Below are 21,899 nucleotides of genomic sequence, written 5' to 3'. Positions count from 1 at the left end.
CCAAACCTTTGGTATATGATCTTATGGTATTGTGTAAATTTGTTTTTAAAATGCTTGTTCGTTTTGAAACAAAATCGTTGATTAAAGTCACAATTTTCGGACTTTAGGTACTCAAAACAGTTTAAAAGTGCTAATACAGGTAGTCCTCGACTTACGACGGGGATTCGTTCTCAACGCGACGTCGTAAACCGAATTTCGACGTAAGTCGGATCATACTTTCATACAGTACTGTAGCATAATAACAGTACAGTACTGCAAACACTTAGCCTATCCTAACACCTATCCTAACACAGTACCCTACATAATTATCAATAAACATAAGTACAGTAAAATATTGTAGTACAGTACGTTTAATAATGAAATATATACTGTACTGTAAGTGCTGTAACAGTAATAAACAGTGTTAGGTTAGGCAGACGTTTCACAACAAGCCTGTCTCATCCACGTTGAACACTTGTTGAGCACAGTAACCACCCTCCTCAATTATCTTAGCCAATGCATTAGGAAACTCAGTTGCTGCTTTCTCATCAGCACTAGCAGCTTCACCTTGCACTTTAATGTTCTGGAAATTGGCACGATCCTTAAACCTCATTAACCAACCCCTATACTCGCCACAAATTCTTCACTTTCACTTCCTTCCCACTTTTCTCTTTTCAACGCCTCAAACAGTCACCTAGCCTTCTGAATAACCATAAAACTCACAGGGATACGGCGTTGATATTGGTCTTCCAACCAAAGCGCCAATAATCTGTCCATCTCAGTAATAAGCCCACTACGTTGCTGTGTTCTCACTGTCGCTGTAAGTGGGAATGAGTGTCGTATCCACGAAACGACGTAACTCGAGACCGTCGTAACCCGAGGACTACCTGTATTTATGTTATTTTGTTACTCTATATTTAAAAACCCTTAAAGATATTTAAAATATGGATTTTAATTTTTGGAGTGTACCGGTAACCTTAAAACAAATCTACATTCTTTTAGTCCTTCATGGAATTGAATTTGACCAGAACTTTGGCCTCGAAGTTGCTGTCTGTCACCCTAGTGCGCAGCTTTTGTCATGACAAGTCCTGCCAGACTGAACAATCTCTCAACAATTCTTGCATTTCAAACTATACCCACATTTTGTGGCTTCGCAAAATGTAAAAAATTTCAAATAAGGCTGGAAATTGATGGGTACGTCCATCTTCGTTTTTCAAATCGCTCCCGCCACATGGACGACCCGGTACTTCCGGTTACTGAGCGTGCGAGACACGTGGGTGTCTGGCTGTCAACACACCGAGCAGTGAGAGCAGTGGCTGTCGTCGTCTTGCTGACACGCTGTCGACAAATGGTCGTGTAACCAACACGTCAAATGGCTACGTAGAGTGGGCTGTCGTACCAGAAATAACACAGAGATTGAATTCCACACTGAAGTTTTCTTTAATTCAGTATCTTTTTCTCAGCAGCTGGCCTAACTTCTCTCTCTCTCTCCAATTCACAAAGAAGTCCCACACCACTGTCAGCCCTGCTATTTATTATCCCTCCCCTCGAACATTCTAGCACCGACATTCTATTTCGTCTCAATAAAGACATTTTTGAACATCGCTACATTGTTGAACATCATTTCCTCCCTCGCGCAAAGACAAGACATTTTTACTTTGAACATTGCTACATTGTTGAACATCATTTCCTCCCTCGCACAAAGACATTCTATCTTTTACATTGCTGCCGTGCTGAACATTCTGGAATATAGATGCAAATCTACAACCCAAAGACATTATACTTTGTACACTACTAGAGTGCTACAGTCGTGAAAGTAGCCAACATGTAGCCAAGCTACAGCTACTTTCTAAAATGTAGCTACGGCTACAAGCTACTTTTTTAAAATTTGTAGCCGGCTAAGCTACAAGCTACAGTAGCTGTAGCCTAGCTACAGCTACTCCCCATCCCTGATCACACCTGCCGGTTACAAGTGAAACATTTCACAAATGAGCAATGAGATGGACGCACAGTACAAAAAGTCCGAGCGCAGGTCAAAGCGAAGACTGAACCCTGACCCTGTACCTTGACTTGTCGCAGCTACAAGCGGGAAGGGGGAGAGACAGAGGGGGCGGGTGTGATCACGTGTCAACTTGCTTGCAAAGTCAATCGCGGCTGTCATTACCACACACCTACCACCTACATCGTCTTTGCTCATTGTCCTGAGCAGAATGACACACACACAGTCGATGGCTCGCGTGTTTTCCCCACTCGTTCTCCTCTCTCTCTCGCTCTCGCGCGTGCACGCACTCTCTTTCTCGAATGGGCACATTAAACGTTCTCTCTCTCTATCTCGCATGCGCATATACACACATATACTACCCCTCTTTCTCTTGAATGTGCACGTACACACTTTGAAATAAATAAATAATAAACAAGAGATAAAGAATGACGTGCAGTATTAAGCAAATAACGGAAATTACCTCCTTAATTTTTTGTTCTTTGTGGTGCAATTTACTGAGCTATGTGCATTTTAAGTTGTTTTTTTTTTTAAACCTATTACTTTAATTTTATTCTACATGTACAACATAAAAAAGTTAAGGTATTCTTTCGCTCTCCTTCTCTTAACTCGTTGTCTATTCTCTCTCTCGCGAACGCATATATCTGTGCACACGCACAGACTGTCATTTGCCATTAACAATATTAAAAATGAAGTTAATAACTTCCAAATTTGGTGTAGTCAAATTAAACTCCGATGTTGAATTGATCCCTACTCAACCCTTCAACTTATAATAAGGATGTGCGTGTAGACCATGAAAATTACAAAACGTCTGCTTGTACAGTGATCATCATGAAATCATAGTGGGACACAAAATAAACTAACTGGTAAAATTCACTGAGCCAGACCAACAGTCAGTGTGATCAGTAATTAAAGATTGTTATAATTAGTTCTTTGTGTAAATCGTGTAAAATAAAATGAAAAAATGTCATGCAGCATTTTAAGAGAATAGAAAATATGTGATTGTTACGTTTTGTGGAGGGTGCGTTACGTATGTATGCGAATGTGTATAACACACACTGTCGGTACAGAAGTCCGCCGAACAGACGATCGTTGAGTTATGTCCATGTCGGAGAATTGTCGTCACGGCTGTCGCAGATGTTTCTTCGAACTGTTGACTGACGAATTCTATCCGAGGCCACTTCGGTAGAGGATATGACGGTTGGGCACCACCCTTCGGAAGGTGTCGTGATGCAGTGGAGGGTCTGTCCCCGTACACAGGTTTCCACTGCACGACTCGGAAGTATTCACTTCAATGTCTCATCCCGAATACCTGACCGTCACACCAAGAGACCAATGTCCTGAGGTCTTCACCTCAAGCTCACTTTTTCTTCTATCCTCTTCTGGTATCTTTTCCCGCCTAACTTCTAGTTTTTCGTCACCAATCGTCCTACGTCAGAACAACCAATAGATGACGTAGAAAAAAATCCGCGAAAATTGCGTCAGCATTCGCGCGTCTTTGAATCAAGACTAACCCAACTAGAACAAAAAAACCTTCTTGAATCGACAATCGTTACAGTGATCACATGTGATTGTGAGAAAAATGGCAGACTTTGACAAAGTTCATTGCATACTTTGGATTTCATACATTTTGTTTTAATTTCAAAGTGTATAAGTACAAAAATAAATTCCTTTCTTATGCTTTACATTAATTTTCCAAAATTTTAGTCTGTTCACAAAGGTTTTGTAATCGCGGCGCCACTGTTCCACTGTTAGTGAGAAAGCAGACACAAATAATAACAGTAATAGAGATTGTGGAAGAAAGCCAGATACTCAGAGAAAAGCCTTATCTGCAAATAGATGTTCTTAGCTATGTTTGGAGATATTCGCGACGAATGATTCTGGACTGCAAGGACAAGAAAATTCTGAACATTTTTGTCGGGCTAGTAGCAGAGCTCAACATGTGGTCACGTGTCTGTGACCTTCTCGTTGCCAAGCCTGACCTGAACCACCTCGACATGGATGGCCTGTCAGTTTTGCACAGACTCGTGATGTGTCCTGACAGCAGGTTTGACTCCCTTCTTCTCCTGTTACTTGAAAATAAAGCAAACATCAATAACAAAACTTCGAAAGGAGACTCAGTACTGCATCTTGCAGCAAAACATCAAAAGGTTTTAACAATGGATCAGCCATCACCCCCAACAGACAGGGATGTGTACCGTAGGTTAAAGTTTATTGCGAAATATGTCAATAAACGAGCTGAATCCAAACGCCAGTTGTTAAGAAGATTAATTAAGTCTTGTGATAGCTTTGACGATTGTGATGACCAAGGGACCACGGCGGTGATGCTGGCTGCAAAAAACATTAACTGGGAATTCCTGAAACTGTTGCTGGCAAATGGCGCGAGGGCGAGTCACGTTGACCAGCATCAGAGATCGCTGCTGCATGTTCGCGCACTGTATGGATTTTACATGGATCCTTTCACATGTCAAGATCTGGATCTTGTCACACTGTGTGTCAACAGAGGAGCTGAGGTGAACTGCGTGGACTGCGACGGAAATTCAGCTCTACACCTTGCCGTGCAGTCCAAAAACTGGATTTTATGTAAGTCGTTGATAGAACACGGGGCGGACACAAGACTAATGGACTGTATGGGACTCAATGTTTTGCACAGACTGGCTTTGACTGAAATACAATACACACAGGATGTCTGTATGTTATTTCCACTTATCTGCAGTCGAGATACCGACCTGAACACTCCGAGTCGAACAGGTAACACTGTCTTGAACATAGCTGCCACTAAACAGAACTGGTCCTTGGTCAAATGTTTATTGCATCTTGGGGTTAACATCAATCTTTGTAATATAGAAGGGTTTACTATTTTACATATTGCTGCCATGACCACGCCTACCTCTCAACATGGTGAGCAGGCGTCACCCAATGATCAGTCAGACCTGTTAGATGTTTTTGATTTTGTCGTTAACAAAACTGTTGACCTCGAGTTGCCCTGTTCAACAGGTGACACGGCGCTCAATCTGGCGGCAAAACACGAAAACTGGATTATGGCCAGATACTTGATTGAAAGAGAAGCAAACACAAACACGTTAGACAGCGAGGGTGTTCATTTAATTCAAAGGTTAATCAAAGGAAGAACTGAGAACAGCGAAATTCTTCTAGTTTTTAATCTTTGTTATCATGTAACCAGTGCTCAATCCTCGGATTCAGTTCTGCAGCTTGCTGCCCAAGAAGAGAATTGGATGCTTGTTGACCATGTACTGAAGAGCCTTGGAGGGAATGTAGACAAGATTGACAGCCAAGGACAAACCGTCTTACAGAGAATGGCAACAAGCAGAAGCAAGACTTTCAAGGAAGGGGCGAGCTGTCCTTACGTCAAAACTATTTTGGGAAAATCCGAACATCTGGACAACCATCAAGTCGACCTACTCATCCATCTGGCGGCTTCAGCTGGGAATATCCACGTCTTGCATGAATTGCTGGACAGGTTTGATGAGGTCAACAGGACAGATGGTCAGGGCTTCACAGTCCTGCACAAAGTGGCCCAGTGCTGCTCGTCAAGCTCAGTGAACATTATCAAACGATCAGTCGCAGTTGAACAAAATGTTGGAGAATTTCTCTGAGGTAGAAAAACTTGTCCGCGATCTTGTTACTTTATTAGCCAAAGACATTATGGTTAATCTGAAGGATCCCTATGGCAACACACCTTTACATCTAACTGTAACAAATAAACAATGGGGCATGGCGATAGATCTTTTAACTACAGGGGCGTCGCTTAACGAACGGGATTCACAAGGATACAGTGTTTTGCACAAACTTGCCCAGGTGCGACATGAAATAGTAACCGTCAAATCGTCTACGAAAAGCATCAGTCACCTAGACATTATCGACTTAATCAATCACAATGTCCTTATCGATGATTGTGATCCTTACGGCAACACGGCATTAATGCTGTCGGCGAGAGACAACAACTGGGAAACCGTCGACCGATTATTAAAAAAAGGGGCTAATGCTTCCCTGAGAGACAATAAGGGTTTGACAGTACTCCATAGGCTAGCAACAGCAACACCGACTTCACTGGGTACGAAGGGGGGGCTTGATGAGCTCAATCCTGGACAACATTATCTCACGTGGTGTTGACGTCAATGCACGTGACCCAGATGGCAACACACCGCTGCAACTCGCTGCAAAACATGGGAACATGGAGATGGTGGAGCGGCTCCTGGAGTTTGTAGTCAACGTCAACGAGACTGACATCGAGGGCTTCACCTTGTTGTCGAGAGTCGCTCAGACCCAGTCTCCCAGATATAAGGACATCGCCAGTCTCCTGAATGAGAAAGGTGCTGACGTCAACAAGACAAGTCCTGATGGAAAGGTACCGTTACTTCAGTCGATCCTATCACGAAACTGGTCTGTAACAGAAGAACTTTGGCCTTGTACGTTGAAAAGCACTATTGCTTGTGTATTTCAAGAAGAATACCTACCTTTACATCGCCTTGTAGAAGATAGTCCCACTTCATATTTGATCAATCATTTGCTGTTGGACATACCGGACACATTTATGCATAGAAGTTTGAACGGCATGTCAGCCATTCAGCTAGCACTTACAAAGAACAAATGGAATGAAGCTATTTCCGGAGACACCGTTTTCCATGGGTTAGCAGAATGTTGCAGAGATAGAGATGCTTTAGACTTAATCCTTAGTGTGATGCCAAACATTCATCTTAACATCAACTTACAGGATGCCAACGGCAACACTCCTCTAAACATCTTGAGTAGTGCCGACAACTGGGATTCGATCAAGTCATTTATTGAGCATGGAGCTGAGGTGAACTTGCCTGACACAGATGGGTTTACTGCTATTCACAGATTAGCTAAGTGTTCCCGTTGGTGCCATCTGTCAGATAAACCTAACACATTTGTGGAATATGGAGGAGACATAAATAGTCAGGGACAAAGGCATGAAACGGCTGTGATGCTGACACTAGAGAACAGGAACTGGCCTATGTTTTGGCAACTTTTACACTTAGGAGCTTGTTTTGACTGGTCTGAAGCAAACAAATGTTTCCTTCTAAAAAAACTGTGTCATTTTCCAAGAAGTAACATTCATTTCGAAAATTTGTCGCATATCATACTTTGTCTCACACAACCAGGTTCAAATTGTTTGATAGGTCACACAAGGGTACTTGAGCGACATGACTCTTTTGAAAAAAGTGTCAGTTGTGCTGTGTCCACAACAACTAAGCAGCACTTTCTGTCAAGATCCTATTCTGAAATCAGTACCTTAGAGAAATCATTTGAAAAGTGCATCAGGCATTCGAATTGGACGGTGGCTAGCGTACTGCTTCAGTATGGACCTACAATTGACATTAAAAGATTATTTTCTGGAAAACCTCTAATCCACGTGATTGTTTCTTTATATCAAGAGGACGACAACAAACCCTGGCTGGCTTTTCTTACTAAGCTACTTGATTCTGGACTTGACATCAACAGTGATGATGGGAAGGGGAGAAATGTTTTAATGATGCAGAGAGTATTAAACAGGATTGAAAAGAAAGAGAAAAACCCAAAAGCACTGTTCGGAATCTTATTTGAAAAGGGAGTGAACCCTACGTTGGTGGACAATAGGGGAAATTCACTGCTTGTACATATCATGAAGACGCACAAAAAGAATTTTTTAAAAATAATAAAAAGACTTTTCGAAATAGGACTGCCATCTTTCAGGCCGAAAATTGAGGGCATGAAGCATGTGACTCATTCACTTTACCTGTCACAAATGAAGAAAACAATCAACTGTGTGAAATCATGTGGTGTCAAGGTTCTTACTGAATCTGGCGCCCTATCCAACGCCGACATGTTTTTGCTCAGCACAGAATTGGAAGCGGAGGCCATGCACGAGTCACGTGATGCTAAACATTCAGAAGCAGAAAGCATTCGTCAGGTTCTCCAACAGACAGCTAGCCAGCCCCGGTCTCTGAAATCTCTCTGTCGTCTCACTGTGTCTCGAGCCTTACCCATGGGAGTCAACAGAAGGGATCTGGTAAAGTCCCTTCCCATCCCATCTGTCTTCACAGACTTTCTGATGTTCACCGATCTGCTTCCTGATCTTCATGACGAATCTCAAGACAGGATAGGGGTTCCGTGGTCAGGAGTGTTCGAACCTTATGATGCTGATTTATATTTCTATGATTATATCCTTAGTCGTCATAAAGAGGTGATGAATGATGTCGAGAATTATCATAAAGAGGAAGATAACGACAATGACGAGGAAAGGAATGACATTGATGAGAAAGCAAAGCAAGAAAATAATGACAGTACAGACGGCTGTAACAAAGAAAAAACTGAATTTTGTCGGTGTTTTTGATAAATCTTAAAGCGGAGTCTGGATGTCTAGACAGTGAACATTACAAAGTACTGGATTTTACTAAAGAAGATTACAAAGAGAACTTAACTGTGTTTATTGTTTTCACTAATCTGCTTAAGATATTCGTATCTAAACCCTCTATGTCTAACAGGTCACACTGGGTTGTATCTACCTGGTATGTAGCGAAACTGGAGACTTATGAAACACCAAGTGTATCAACAAGCTAGCATCTATGTAAAGATGTTTTACCATCTCACACTTTGCCAAGACTACTACTTGCTCTCAAGCGGAGTGAAAAAATGATAGCCACCTCTCTACAAGATGCTGAGAAATTATATTTATTCTCTTTTTTTCAATCTTCTCTTTAAGAAAGCAGTTGATAACCGTCTTGATCTTATAAAGATGACACGACACTCTATCTGGATGGAAACTTAAATGTTAGTCACCCAGGTAGCTTTTGTGTCACTGATTGTGTACGAAGGACCAAACAGTTTATATTTTCTACTAATTTGAAAGACAATGAAGAGCGGCAAAGCACCAGGGGCAGATGGAATAACAGCAGAGATGTTGAAAGCAGATATAAATGTGACAGCTCCCAAGCTGACTGAAATCTTCAGGCAAATTTGGGAATTAGGGCAGGTCCCTGTTGAGTGGAAGACAGGGCTCATCTTCAAGTTACCCAAGAAAGGAGATCTTGGAGACTGCAATAATTGGAGGGGCATAACACTTCTTTCCCTCACCAGCAAGGTCTTCAGCAAGATTGTTCTGTCAAGACTGACGGCAACTCTTGAGAAAGACCTCTGACCACAGCAAGCAGGATTTCGCCCTGGGCGATCCTGCTCTGAACACATCTTCATTCTGCGACAGATTCTGGAGCAGAGCAACGAATGGAACACACCGCTGTACATCAATTTCATCGACCTGGAGAAGGCTTTTGACAGCATCCACCGCGAGTCCTTATGGAAGATCCTGAGGCATTACGGAGTCCCTGCAAAACTTGTTCAGGTCATCGCAATGCTGCACAGCGATTTTAAATCCCAGGATGTCTGTGACACGGAGCTCACAGACCCCTTCAACGTCAGTACCGGGGTGAAGCAGGGCTGCATTCTGTCGCCGTTCCTCTTCATCCTGGCCATGGACTGGATCATGAAGACTTCCACCGACAGTGAGAGGAGAGGGATCAGATGGACCATGACTATGACAGCAACAACAGCGCTGGAAGACTTGGACTTTGCTGATGACATTGCCCTGCTGTCACACCGCCACCAAGACATGCAGGAAAAAACAAAGGCCTTCTCAGAAACAGCTGGAAACCTTGGCTTGAAGGTCAGCACAAAGAAAACGAAAAGAATGAGAGTGAACGCCAGAGTCCAAGACAGCATCAAACTAAATGGAGAAGTGATTGAGGAAGTTGACAGTTTCACCTATCTTGGGTCCAAAATGTCAAACACCGGGGATGTGGAGGTGGAGATTCGAGCCCGACTGGCGAAAGCCAGCCAGGCCTTCGCCTCACTCAGGAGCACATGGAAGGCAACAAACATCAGCCAGAAGATCAAGCTGAGAATCTTCAAGTCAAATGTGATCAGCATCCTCCTTTACGGATCAGAATCTTGGAAGATGACTAAAACCATCAGTAACAAGCTTGACGTCTTTCAAAACAGATGCCTCAGGCGCATACTTAACATCTTTTGGCCAAACACTATCACCAACGAAGAACTCCACCGAAGAACTGAAACCGAGTCCATCACCACGCAGGTTCAACGAAGGCGTTGGCGATGGATTGGACATGTGCTCCGCCAGCAGACAGCAGACCTCTCCACAGTCGCCCTACGATGGACTCCAGACGGCCGAAGAAAACGAGGCCGCCCAAAGGAAACTTGGAGAAGAACAGTGGAAAGGGAGATGAAGGGAAAGGGCTGGACATGGGGTCACCTAGAGCGGGTTTCAGCCGATCGACATCGGTGGCGGACTCTGGTTGAGGCCTTATGTGCAACCTGATGCACGAAGAGGAATAGATAGATAGATAGATAGACTAATTTGAAAAACATTGTTTCCCATTAGGGCGACGGCTACAGACCAAAGAAACGTCTGTAATTTTTTTTTCGCTTTTGGAGGGACACTAGCGGGAGTATTAAACTTATATACATGTATATTGCTAAGATTCCTGAGGGGCTTAACAGATGACCACGTGACTATATAAAGAACTATCTCACAATATCGAAAATTAACTTTACAAGGACAAAATATATTCGTGGGAAAGTCTATGGCTTAAAATCAACTAGTCAGGGAGATTGAGGAGCTAAAGACGAATAAACCTACTTTTCTCCTCAAGAATCAATCGCAATTATAATCAATCATAACAAATCAATTGTAAATCAATCATAACCACTCAATCAGAGCCACTGTCAGAGCTGTGTTGTGCTCTTGTTGTGCCTCTTAACAGCATTTGCATATTTTGCTTTGCTGTAGAGTTGTGTTAAATGTCTTAAGTGAGTTATAGACAAACGATTGTTTAACTAGAGACAAGATAGATTTTAATTCGCCATCTCCATCATACACCATCTTCATTTACAGACAACTCCTCTACTTGCTGTCGTGGCATTGTCCGTGTGTCCCGTGTAATGAGTTCATTTGATTGTTCGGTCTTTGTGCTCGCGTTTACAAGCTTTTGCGTGGATATTGATGTCTACATGCTGAATTTGATGTCTGCATATTGAATTGAGTCAGCAAAGATTAACGGGAATGACTGTGCTTTATGTGATTTATTTTGTGACAATTCAGCCAGTCTTTAGGCATCGGCGGAACCTGCTACAGTATGAGATCCCCAGTTTACATTTATAAAACATGGACATAATGTAGCAGCTTATGATAACAACACTTTCCACTCTGGAACTGTTTGTGACATAAGAAATCAACATGAAGCAATTCTTAGATTTTGAAAGAAAAGTTTTTAGACAATAATACACACGCTTGTTTTTTGATGCCTAAAAAGCTAAGTATAAAATATATTTGTATTGGTATGGGAGTAAAGTATCTCTTCAGCATTCTACAACGGTCACATATAAAGAGAGAAGAGGAACATGACTTTTTACCAAAAATATTAAAATAACAGAACTCAATATAAAGTTTTAAGATGTTTATTTCTCAATATGTGACTATACATTTGGGAACTTTATTGGTTTTGTACATTTACGGTTTTTTTTCAAACATTGTTGTATTTTGGGTAAAAAATGAAAGAAAAAATAGCCTTTACTTTTTGTATTACCACATACACACTTTGGGGATATTAACACCCTTTTCGTACGTTAAATCGAGCTTGTGTGTTTTAGTTCTTTGGTTATCTTTGAGTAAAAATGTCGGTTGACTAAGAAGACTTGAATGTCCCGAGCAAATATTAAATATTCAATTTTTTTACCCACTAAGGTCCTTTCTTCGCTACATTAAAAGTAATTGACATACATTAATATAGATTGAAAAACTACATATGATTTCTGTCCATGTTTCACATTTGAAGCAACTATGTGCAGTAGATTAGAAAATACACTTGTTTAAAGTTTGTTACTTTACACTTCTCATTTTCCCCATTACAAATTGATGATTTTGTAATATTGGAAGCTGCATACCTAGCAAAAAAGACCTTTCAAATATGTGTAAAAATTCTAACAATAGCATATAGCTTATATATGTTTTAGATTTATTTAGTAAATTAATGTTTAAAATGGAGTACTTGAATTATGTTGTATGCTGCAATAAAGAACGAGGAAGGGAAATGACTCCTGGTTTATTCAGGATTTGTTCTAGCATGAATTACTTTTCTTTAAAACCTTTAATATTTATTTTTAAAAAAAAGGTCAACCAATCAGGTTAGGCCATGCAATCCAAAAACTGGATTTTATAAACTGCTGGACAATTTTGATGAGGTCAAAATAAACTGTCACAAATAAACATGGGGCACGGCAATAACTAGAGGGAGGTCATCAACCATTGTGCACGTACGATAATATAAACGAGGAAGGAATGTGTGCTTCTTCAACTTTCTCCTTCTTTTAATATGTCATACTCTTAGTATTTTTACATTAAGGCAAACACTATTTGTTCACAAATTTACCGCTTTTTTACTTTCGGAAGCTCTTTCATTTGCGCAATCAATATCTTGCTGAAATCCAATTATCTTTTAATATTGTTTTATTTTCAAAACATCTAGGTGTCATGGATACTTTAACATATGTCCATTACTTCTCAACTCTATCTGACCTTTATGCGTTTCTGGGTTTCAGAGGCCCTGTCTGTTAACTACAGACTTACAGACACAAACAAGGAATGTTCTCGCTCATATAAATTCAATTAGACCCGAGTTTTAGTCATTAAAAATAATGATGTTCCACGCCACTAAAGGTTATCAATACAATCACCGTGCACTTCTAAATATATGAGTGGAAATTTTTTCTCTACGAATCTGAGAAATGTTTTGGTGTCATTCTGCTAAGGACAATGTCAACCATCGATAACTTTTCATTTGTTTTAAAAAAGATTAAAATATAAGCCTTGAAGGAATATAAATATACAATCATCGTCCTACGTCAGAACCCCCAGTAGATGACGTAGAAAAAAAAACAAGCGCGAAAATTGCGTCATCATTAGCGCGTCTTTGAATCACAGACAATACCCAACAAGAACAAAAAAAAAAAACAAGAACAAAAAAACAAAAAACAAAAAAACTCGATTGAATCGCGAATCGTTACAGTGATCACATGTGATTGTGAGAAAAATGACAGACTTTGACAAAGTTCATTGCATAGCTTTGGATTTCATACATTTTGTTTTAATTTCAAAGTGTATAAGTACAAAAATAAAATTCTTTCTTTCGCTTTTTTTAAGAACAAAAGCAACCAAACAAACAAAAACGAAACGCCACATTCCTCTGACTCAACAGCCGCAAGCGACTGTATGTGTAGAAATGTTCTAAAGACAGTTTGTGATTATCATTTAGTTGCTCAGAAAGCAATGTGATTGTCTTGTTGCTTTCCCCTGAATAATACGTGAGAGTGTGTGTGCGCTTTCCTTCTTGAGTAGTTAATTTGAACCCATCATGCACTTGGTCGTCATTTTGCTTCCGCCAATCGTATTCGTGCTCTTAACATTTGATTTATGTAAAGACGAGCAATTAGTAGGCAAGAGATACGATTAAACAATTTGATTATTTACAAGAAGAATATGTTTAAACCGTTTAAATTATTTACTGCACATATAGAAGACAGTGTCATGTAAAAGTGAGTTGCTGGCGGATGAAGTATGAGTGAGACCTCAGGGGGAAAACACGTAAAACATTTCACAAAAAGGACTACAATACTTATATATGATCATTAATTATTCATGACTGTCTACTTTATAAAGTACAGTTGTTTGAATGGCATCTTTCACTCAACTTTATTAAGACTTACTTCAGAAATCGGTGGTGTTTCACTTAAAGAATGACGTACAGTACACAAAGTCCGAGCGCAGTTCAAAGATAAGAACCGGTGTGACCCGGTACCTTAACCTCTGACCCTGTCCCTTGACTTGTCGCAGCTACACATGGGGAGGGAAACAGAGGGTGGAGGGATGCGACATGATCACGTGCCTGCGACGTCGAGCTCGGCTGAAGAGAAAAGCTCGATGTACGCGTCAGCATCATCGCCCGGAGGTCATGCACTGTCTCAACTGTCGTCAGTAAAAAAAGCAAGTGACAGAATTATTTGATAAGTAAATTTTATGTATATTCTATGCATGTAATATACTGAATTAGTTTGTAGAATTAACCTGTAAGCCGATGCTGCATCCTGCCTGTTTGTTAAATGGTTTATCAAGATCGCAAAACATAACATATGTCAGGTGGTGTAGTCCGTGCTGTGCTTTCCGTACTGAGCTGGGCTGTCGGTGGGTGTGTGCACGCGGATGAGGGGGACCTTGTGTAGCACTGACCAGCAGCGCTGTCGTCGAGAGTCAGTTGCTTGGAGGGCCTTCACAGGTCTCTTCTTTTCGGAACCGGACGACCCTGACGTCACCGGATGCACACTCGCAACCGCTCTCTACAGTTGGTAACGAACGCACACCCCCTCGCTCGGCTGGAGACGGTTCACGACGTAATAATCGAACCTCAGCCCAGCACCGAACCCTACTCCCCTCTTCCTATCCTCCAGCTGCCGCCCCCCTCCTTCCTCTTGTCCAGGTACGAGACGTACCGCTGGTCACGTGACCCCCTGCTCGCCGGTCCCAACCCTGGCTGCTGCACACAAGGCTGGCCGCACGCTCGCGCAGAGGGGTCACGTGTTCATACTCCGACGAGGTGACGAGGTGCAGGTTAGAGGATCGATAGTCTGGGTATCGTCTGCGTGGGCATCTAAGCGACTCCTTGCAAAGTAAATCGACGAAAAGTGAGACTTGACATGGTGTATAATAACTGCTTAATAAAACCAGACACGAGGAACAGGTAGAAAACAAGGAATACGGAGAAGATGCAAAAGCCTGTAGAAAAAAACAAAAAACAATCCATCAATCAACAAACGGCTCTTCCACAACTGCACAGTTTCTAACCAAATATTCTAGTACAAGTATATACATGTGACCAATAAAGCGCAGATCCTAAAACAGTTAAACACACAAATCCATTGTAGAAAAACGGGTGTGCGCCACATGCGCCGCTACTCGGTCAACACAAATGCCATCCTAACAAGATGCATGTCTTATCCCAAAAAAGAAATTAAAACATGGCTTGACTAAAAAGTATACAGATTCCCTCATTCACATTTCACCCCAAACTAAAGGATCCCACAGACTGGAGTGGTGTAGAACACAAAGAAAAAGACCTTTACTCACCCAAAACTGCTTGTGACATGTCACTACCGACTACCGGGGCCACGGTCTAGCACCAACCCACACGTCCGGCACTGTTCGTTGCTGGGTGGCGATGTAGCAAGATAGCATCTCCTACCCAGAATCGAACTCCCAGCGAGGTATGCGTCTTGTTGTAAGGACAGAACCGAACGCTCAATGGTCTGTGCATACTACAAAATTAAATTTAACAGGTGAGAAACAAAGACAACTTTTAGGTTCAAATTATTACAGCTTGCAAAGAGATTTGTATAGCGGACTATTTCCTTTGATATCACTGCTCGAGTGGGTGTTTGATCGTCGGTTAAGCAGTAACTACAAGTCAAAGATTAATAAAAAATAGCATGAAAAGTCACATGGAGGGGGGTTTGCAGTCTCGTCCCAAAAAGAAGAGACCAGTGAAGGCCCTGCGAGCAACTGACGCGCGACGACAGCGCCGCTGGTCAGGGTTCTTGGGCTCGCGGGACGAATAGGGCTACACAAGGGCCGCGTGAACATACAGTTTGTGTTAATTTCGAAGTGTATGATTATGTGGAACATAATTATTTTTAATGACTAAAACTTGGGTCTAATTGAATTTATATGAGCGAGAATCCGGGATGAGTATGTTTTTATTTAACTAATAATATTTTTAATTTTTAATTTTCTTTCTAATTTATACACATACCATCTGCGTGATTTTGTTGTAAAATGCAATAGAAATATTGATAAAGCCAAATGCCCGAAAATATAATTTGTAGTAAGTATATATATTCGTTCTCACAGACTGTCTTTAGAAAGTTTCCACAAGTGGAGCCGCTAGTCTCCTTAGAACTGTAGATTACCCGCTCTTTCCAAGTAATGCCAACCCCCCCCCCCGCCTCCATATCTTACGTCAGTACCAGTGACGTCAGACCTTGCTACGAGTAGTGACGCGCGATAATCACAAACTGTCTTTAGAACATTTCTACACATACAGTCGCTTGCGGCTGTTGAGTCAGCGGAATGTGGCGTTTCGTCTTTGTGCTCCTGCTTCTTGGAGGTTGTGGTGCCCATGGTAAGCGGTGATTGTGATGTACATTAAGAAAACACAAAACACTTACAGTACACAGGCAGAAATATTTCTGTCAGGAACAAAATTGGGGGTGAGGGAAAAACAGAAAAGATAGATAATGAATGTAATACTTTTTTTTAAATTGATTGTGTTTTTTTGGTGGAAGTATATTGTGTATACATTGAAGATACCTGATGCGGCTACACACTCCGATGTCTATGTCATCCTCTATGTTAGGAGGGGAACGTCTGAAGCTATAGGCTTAAACAGGAAATGGAACGAAGCGGAAAGAAGGACTTTTACATATTCTTTGGTGTGTTTTATTTTTCTAGGGGCCGAATGGAAGATTATAATTCATACATCTGACAAAAAAGATGCGGGAACACAGTCCGACATCTATATTACTCTCCATGGATCTCGCGGATCTTCTGCAGAAATAGAGTTAATTAATTATTACGACCACTTTCAGAGAAATCAGATCGAAAGCTTTTTTGTTACAACGGACGACATTGGTGAAGTGTGCTCACTGACCATCAGGTCTGCCGGTAATTACTTTTGCCCTAACTGGCATCTCCGAGAGGTAAGATATAACTTTAAAAACCATTCTATGCAGTAAATGCAAAAAAAAACAAAACTGAATTGTTGTGCCTGGCTCAAATACTTATCTACTGTATCTGTCAATAGAACCATAGCATTTGGTCACTGTGCCACGTTCATGTTTTATAAATGTCATAAGACTGTTCTCTTTTAACCTGAAAAAACACAACAGTTACAGGAATAATAAGAAGTTATTGTTGTTGTGTATTCTTTCTCCACTAAGTGGCTTCTTTTGATGCTTTTTTTCAATAAGACCCCAAGATGTAAAATGATATTTAATTTGGTAATTATGTGATCCATCCGTTGCGATACAAACATCTCAGACAGCACAAAATGTTGGACCAATGTGCTTCCAGCGCTTGTAGGTACTGACCATCTTGGCCACTGAGAGCTAGCCTCAAGCCAGGATGCAAACGATACAGCGCCCAGTAAGAAACTCCCGCTACATGGCTGTCACCATGGTAACACGTCGTCTGCAGGTACCCGATGATGGCTCTTAGTTGCCATGTGTGACTGCCATATGTATATATGTCGGCACAGTACACGAACAATCTGAGCTTCCAGTACGATGATAATATATACATATAAATATATATGTCTAAGACTGCGCCCTAGAGCTTTAATGGTAGCCACGCTGTCAGTCCTGTATTTTTCCATACTGGGCCAAAATATTTTGACACGATTGTACCATGATAGAAGGCATAGTTGGAGCCGGCATGGTCTAACATTACAACAATATTTCTCCGATATTTATTTCATTTAAGTGGAAACATTTTTTTAATCACATCACAGCATTTACGGTAACTGCGGTAGATATCACAACTGATTACCACGGACAACAATGGTTAATGTTCAGATTTAAATAAATTCATTTGTTAAATTTAATATATTCTTAACAAAGACTTACACATGCGGGAAGTCCCCCAAGGAATTTGCAGTTAAAGACTACTTTGCCAAATCCTAATTGGAGCAGGCAGACAATATTTCCAATGGCACCTGACACAGCGACTGTTAGTTTACCAGGTTATCACTTTAGTAATACTACATCCCTTAGGAGAAAGACAAACTTCTTTAAAGTTCAATGCTTTGTGTTAGCCTTTACAAGAAATTTTCTTAGAATTCATTCGAAAAATGCTTTTTTATGTAATTTTGTCCTGTTTGTACTTTTTTGCAAATTTAAATCTCAGTGACACAGAAAAGAGAATTCTCATCGTGTCTAAAGACATTAAATGTCTTATTGCTTATGATTTCTGAGGGTGATAACACATTTGTCGCTAAGCTCGTGGTTCCTCGACATACGAGTTTAATTCGTTCTGCAACCTCGCTCGTATGTCAAATTGCTCGTATCTCAAAACAATTTTCCCAATTGAAATTAATTCAAATGCCATTAATCCGTTCCAGCTCCCAAAACACCACCTCAGTTGTTTTTGGTAAGTGTTTTTAAATAAGAAAAATGTATTTACAAGAAGAAACATTTATTTATAAATAACAAATACATATTGTATCAAAACACAATAAAAGAAAAAGTGAAGTGCTTAGGGAAGCGCTTAATTTTTGTTAATGGTCTTCGCTTTTTTCGTCATTTTCACCTGAAGATCGTTCAAAAAAACTGTCCAAGGAGGTTTGTTTTTTCCTCCCTTTCAGGATATTGCTGAAATGAGTTAGGCAAGTTTCGTTGAACAACTCCGATGCACAACCTTTATCAACTCCTTCTGTTTAAGCACAGTACATATCATTGATGTGCTACGCCCGTACACCCTCGCCAAGTCAATTACTCTCACGCCTTGCTCACGTTTTTCTATATGATTTCACGCTTTAATTCAATAGACATCATCTTCTTCTTCGGACCCATGGTTATAAAAATAAATGTGATGATGTTTTGTAAATGTACAAAAAGCACAAAAAAAACACGAACCAACTTATCAAAAATGCTTCGAAAACGAGGGAAACAAGCACACAAACCAAGGTCTAGTCTGGAGTGGGAGAAACTATTAGACGTTGCACACGACACTAACATCCGCCCCGCACGCTGGGGTCGTGTGCAGCGGTGGTGTGCGATTCCTCGTATCTCAAATCTTGCTCTCATCTCGAAGAAAATATCTCTCGCTCTGCGGCTCGTATCTCAAAACACTCGTATGTTGGGGCACTCGTATGTCGAGGTACCACTGTACCACGTTTTTCTGCTTTTCTGTTCCTCACAGATTGTGGTTCAGGGAAGTTCACACAAGAGATTTTGGTGCGACTGCTGGTTATCATATAAAGAAGGATATCAGAGGGAACTCCAACCTGATGTCCCATGCTCCAGGCAGTAGAAATAAGTATGTCCTAGATAACTATCCGAATATATCAGAAATATATATGTTAACACCCTTTGTTAAAAAGACAAAATTTGTTGCTATGCATGTTTCTAAACATTCAACTATCCTCTTACAAAAATTCACAACTTGATAAACACTGATTTTGTTGGATGAAAGTAATGTCATGACGTTTTTAACACATTTTTTAATTAACATCAGTCTTCATTTACATTTATCTACCGTTTGACAATGACTGTTATCAGGTAAACCGATGTGGGTGCAGACTTTGAATCAGGCACTGACTAACCAGCATAAAAGTATTAAAGTATCATTTAAAAATGCATATCTATATGTGTAATTCCTGCTAAAAATTAACTTATATGTACTTACATTTTTGCATAGCAAAACCTCAAGCTAAAACTATATGCGTAACATATATTTATACATAATATGATACATAATATAATGTTAATATATAATATAGTATACAATATATATAATATAGTCTACAATATCTAATATAGTTTACAATATATCAAAATATGCAATTTGCAGAATAACAATTTTATTGGGCAGACATATTTACATGAATCTGATATTTTTCGTTTGTGTATTCACGTCAATAACATTTTAAAGTAATGTAAACACTCTAGAAACTTTGTACTTTACAACTATTTTTGTATAAAAGTTAATAAAGACGACTAAATTGTTACTTTCAGGGATTCATTGCAAAAACATTTCAGAACTTGCAGATTTTCTTAGTTACAAAGGCCTTAAAGCTATTTATTTGTTTAATGTTTATCCTTTTATTTCATGTTCTTCCTGTTTTGTTTTCATGGAACTTACATTTTGTGTGCAGAGTTTATTCACCTGATGGAACACCTTGCTCATCCGCTAACTGGAAGACATTTAAAGATATAAAAATGAACATTCTTGAAAATTGAGGCAAAAATGTGTTCTATAGAAAGACACTATACTCAATGATCTGCAAATTTAATACTGCTTGAATATTATTTTGAAAAAAAAACTACATTTTCTAAGTATTATCTAACCCTAAAGAGTAGTCAACTATAAACGCTTCTGCCAAAGTCTACCTTATATCTATCTATCTATTCCTCTTCGTGCATCAGGTTGCACATAAGGCCTCAACCAGAGTCCGCCACTGATGTCGATCGGCTGAAACCCGCTCTAGGTGACCCCATGTCCAGCCCTTTCCCTTCATCTCCCTTTCCACTGTTCTTCTCCAAGTTTCCTTTGGGCGGCCTCGTTTTCTTCGGCCGTCTGGAGTCCATCGTAGGGCGACTGTGGAGAGGTCTGCTGTCTGCTGGCGGAGCACATGTCCAATCCATCGCCAACGCCTTCGTTGAACCTGCGTGGTGATGGACTCGGTTTCAGTTCTTCGGTGGAGTTCTTCGTTGGTGATAGTGTTTGGCCAAAGATGTTAAGTATGCGCCTGAGGCATCTGTTTTGAAAGACGTCAAGCTTGTTACTGATGGTTTTAGTCATCTTCCAAGATTCTGATCCGTAAAGGAGGGTGCTGATCACATTTGACTTGAAGATTCTCAGCTTGATCTTCTGGCTGATGTTTGTTGCCTTCCATGTGCTCCTGAGTGAGGCGAAGGCCTGGCTGGCTTTCGCCAGTCGGGCTCGAATCTCCACCTCCACATCCCCGGTGTTTGACATTTTGGACCCAAGATAGCTGAAACTGTCAACTTCCTCAATCACTTCTCCATTTAGTTTGATGCTGTCTTGGACTCTGGCGTTCACTCTCATACTTTTCGTTTTCTTTGTGCTGACCTTCAAGCCAAGGTTTCCAGCTGTTTCTGAGAAGGCCTTTGTTTTTTCCTGCATGTCTTGGTGGCGGTGTGACAGCAGGGCAATGTCATCAGCAAAGTCCAAGTCTTCCAGCGCTGTTGTTGCTGTCATAGTCATGGTCCATCTGATCCCTCTCCTCTCACTGTCGGTGGAAGTCTTCATGATCCAGTCCATGGCCAGGATGAAGAGGAACGGCGACAGAATGCAGCCCTGCTTCACCCCGGTACTGACGTTGAAGGGGTCTGTGAGCTCCGTGTCACAGACAACCTGGGATTTGAAATCGCTGTACAGCATTGCAATGACCTGAACAAGTTTTGCAGGGACTCCGTAATGCCTCAGGATCTTCCATAAGGACTCGCGGTGGATGCTGTCAAAAGCCTTCTCCAGGTCGATGAAATTGATGTACAGTGGTGTGTTCCATTCGTTGCTCTGCTCCAGAATCTGTCGCAGAATGAAGATGTGTTCAGAGCAGGATCTCCCAGGGCGAAATCCTGCTTGCTGTGGTCAGAGGTCTTTCTCAAGAGTTGCCGTCAGTCTTGACAAAACAATCTTGCTGAAGACCTTGCTGGTGAGGGAAAGAAGTGTTATGCTCCTCCAATTATTGCAGTCTCCAAGATTTCCTTTCTTGGTTAACTTGAAGATGAGCCCTGTCTTCCACGCAACAGGGACCTGCCCTGATTCCCAAATTTGCCTGAAGATTTCAGTCAGCTTGGGAGCTGTCACATTTATATCTGCTTTCAACATCTCTGCTGTTATTCCATCTGCCCCTGGTGCTTTGCCGCTCTTCATTGTCTTGACTGCTGCTGTCACTTCTTCCAGGCTTGGTGGGTCTGTGCAGATGTCGAGGTCTATAGCTGCTGGCTGGATGTCTGCAAGCTGAGGGGGATCTGGTCTGTTCAGAACAGACTCAAAATGTTCCCTCCAGCGCTGTAGTTTTCCTGCCTCTCCCTC

At 41.1% G+C, this 21,899-nt stretch overlaps 1 protein-coding gene and 1 long non-coding RNA gene across 2 annotated transcripts; both read left to right on the top strand.

The window, feature by feature from the left end:
* The first annotated feature begins 3,852 nt into the window (after positions 1-3,852).
* On the top strand, positions 3,853-5,595 carry LOC112568415 (ankyrin-3-like). Its single transcript, XM_025245715.1, has one exon. It carries the CDS (start codon positions 3,853-3,855, stop codon positions 5,593-5,595), a length of 1,743 nt encoding a protein of 580 aa, XP_025101500.1.
* A 10,529-nt stretch (positions 5,596-16,124) lies between these two features.
* Positions 16,125-20,348, top strand: LOC112567663. Its single transcript, XR_003099853.1, has 4 exons — positions 16,125-16,242; positions 16,572-16,819; positions 19,038-19,154; positions 19,993-20,348. It is a non-coding gene; the product is annotated as an uncharacterized LOC112567663 (long non-coding RNA).
* Positions 20,349-21,899: the final 1,551 nt, after the last annotated feature.

The sequence above is a fragment of the Pomacea canaliculata genome, linkage group LG7 (genome assembly GCF_003073045.1).
Source record: "Pomacea canaliculata isolate SZHN2017 linkage group LG7, ASM307304v1, whole genome shotgun sequence".
In the NCBI taxonomy this organism is placed as follows: Eukaryota; Metazoa; Mollusca; class Gastropoda; order Architaenioglossa; family Ampullariidae; genus Pomacea; species Pomacea canaliculata.
This window is presented reverse-complemented; position numbering and strand designations above follow the sequence as displayed.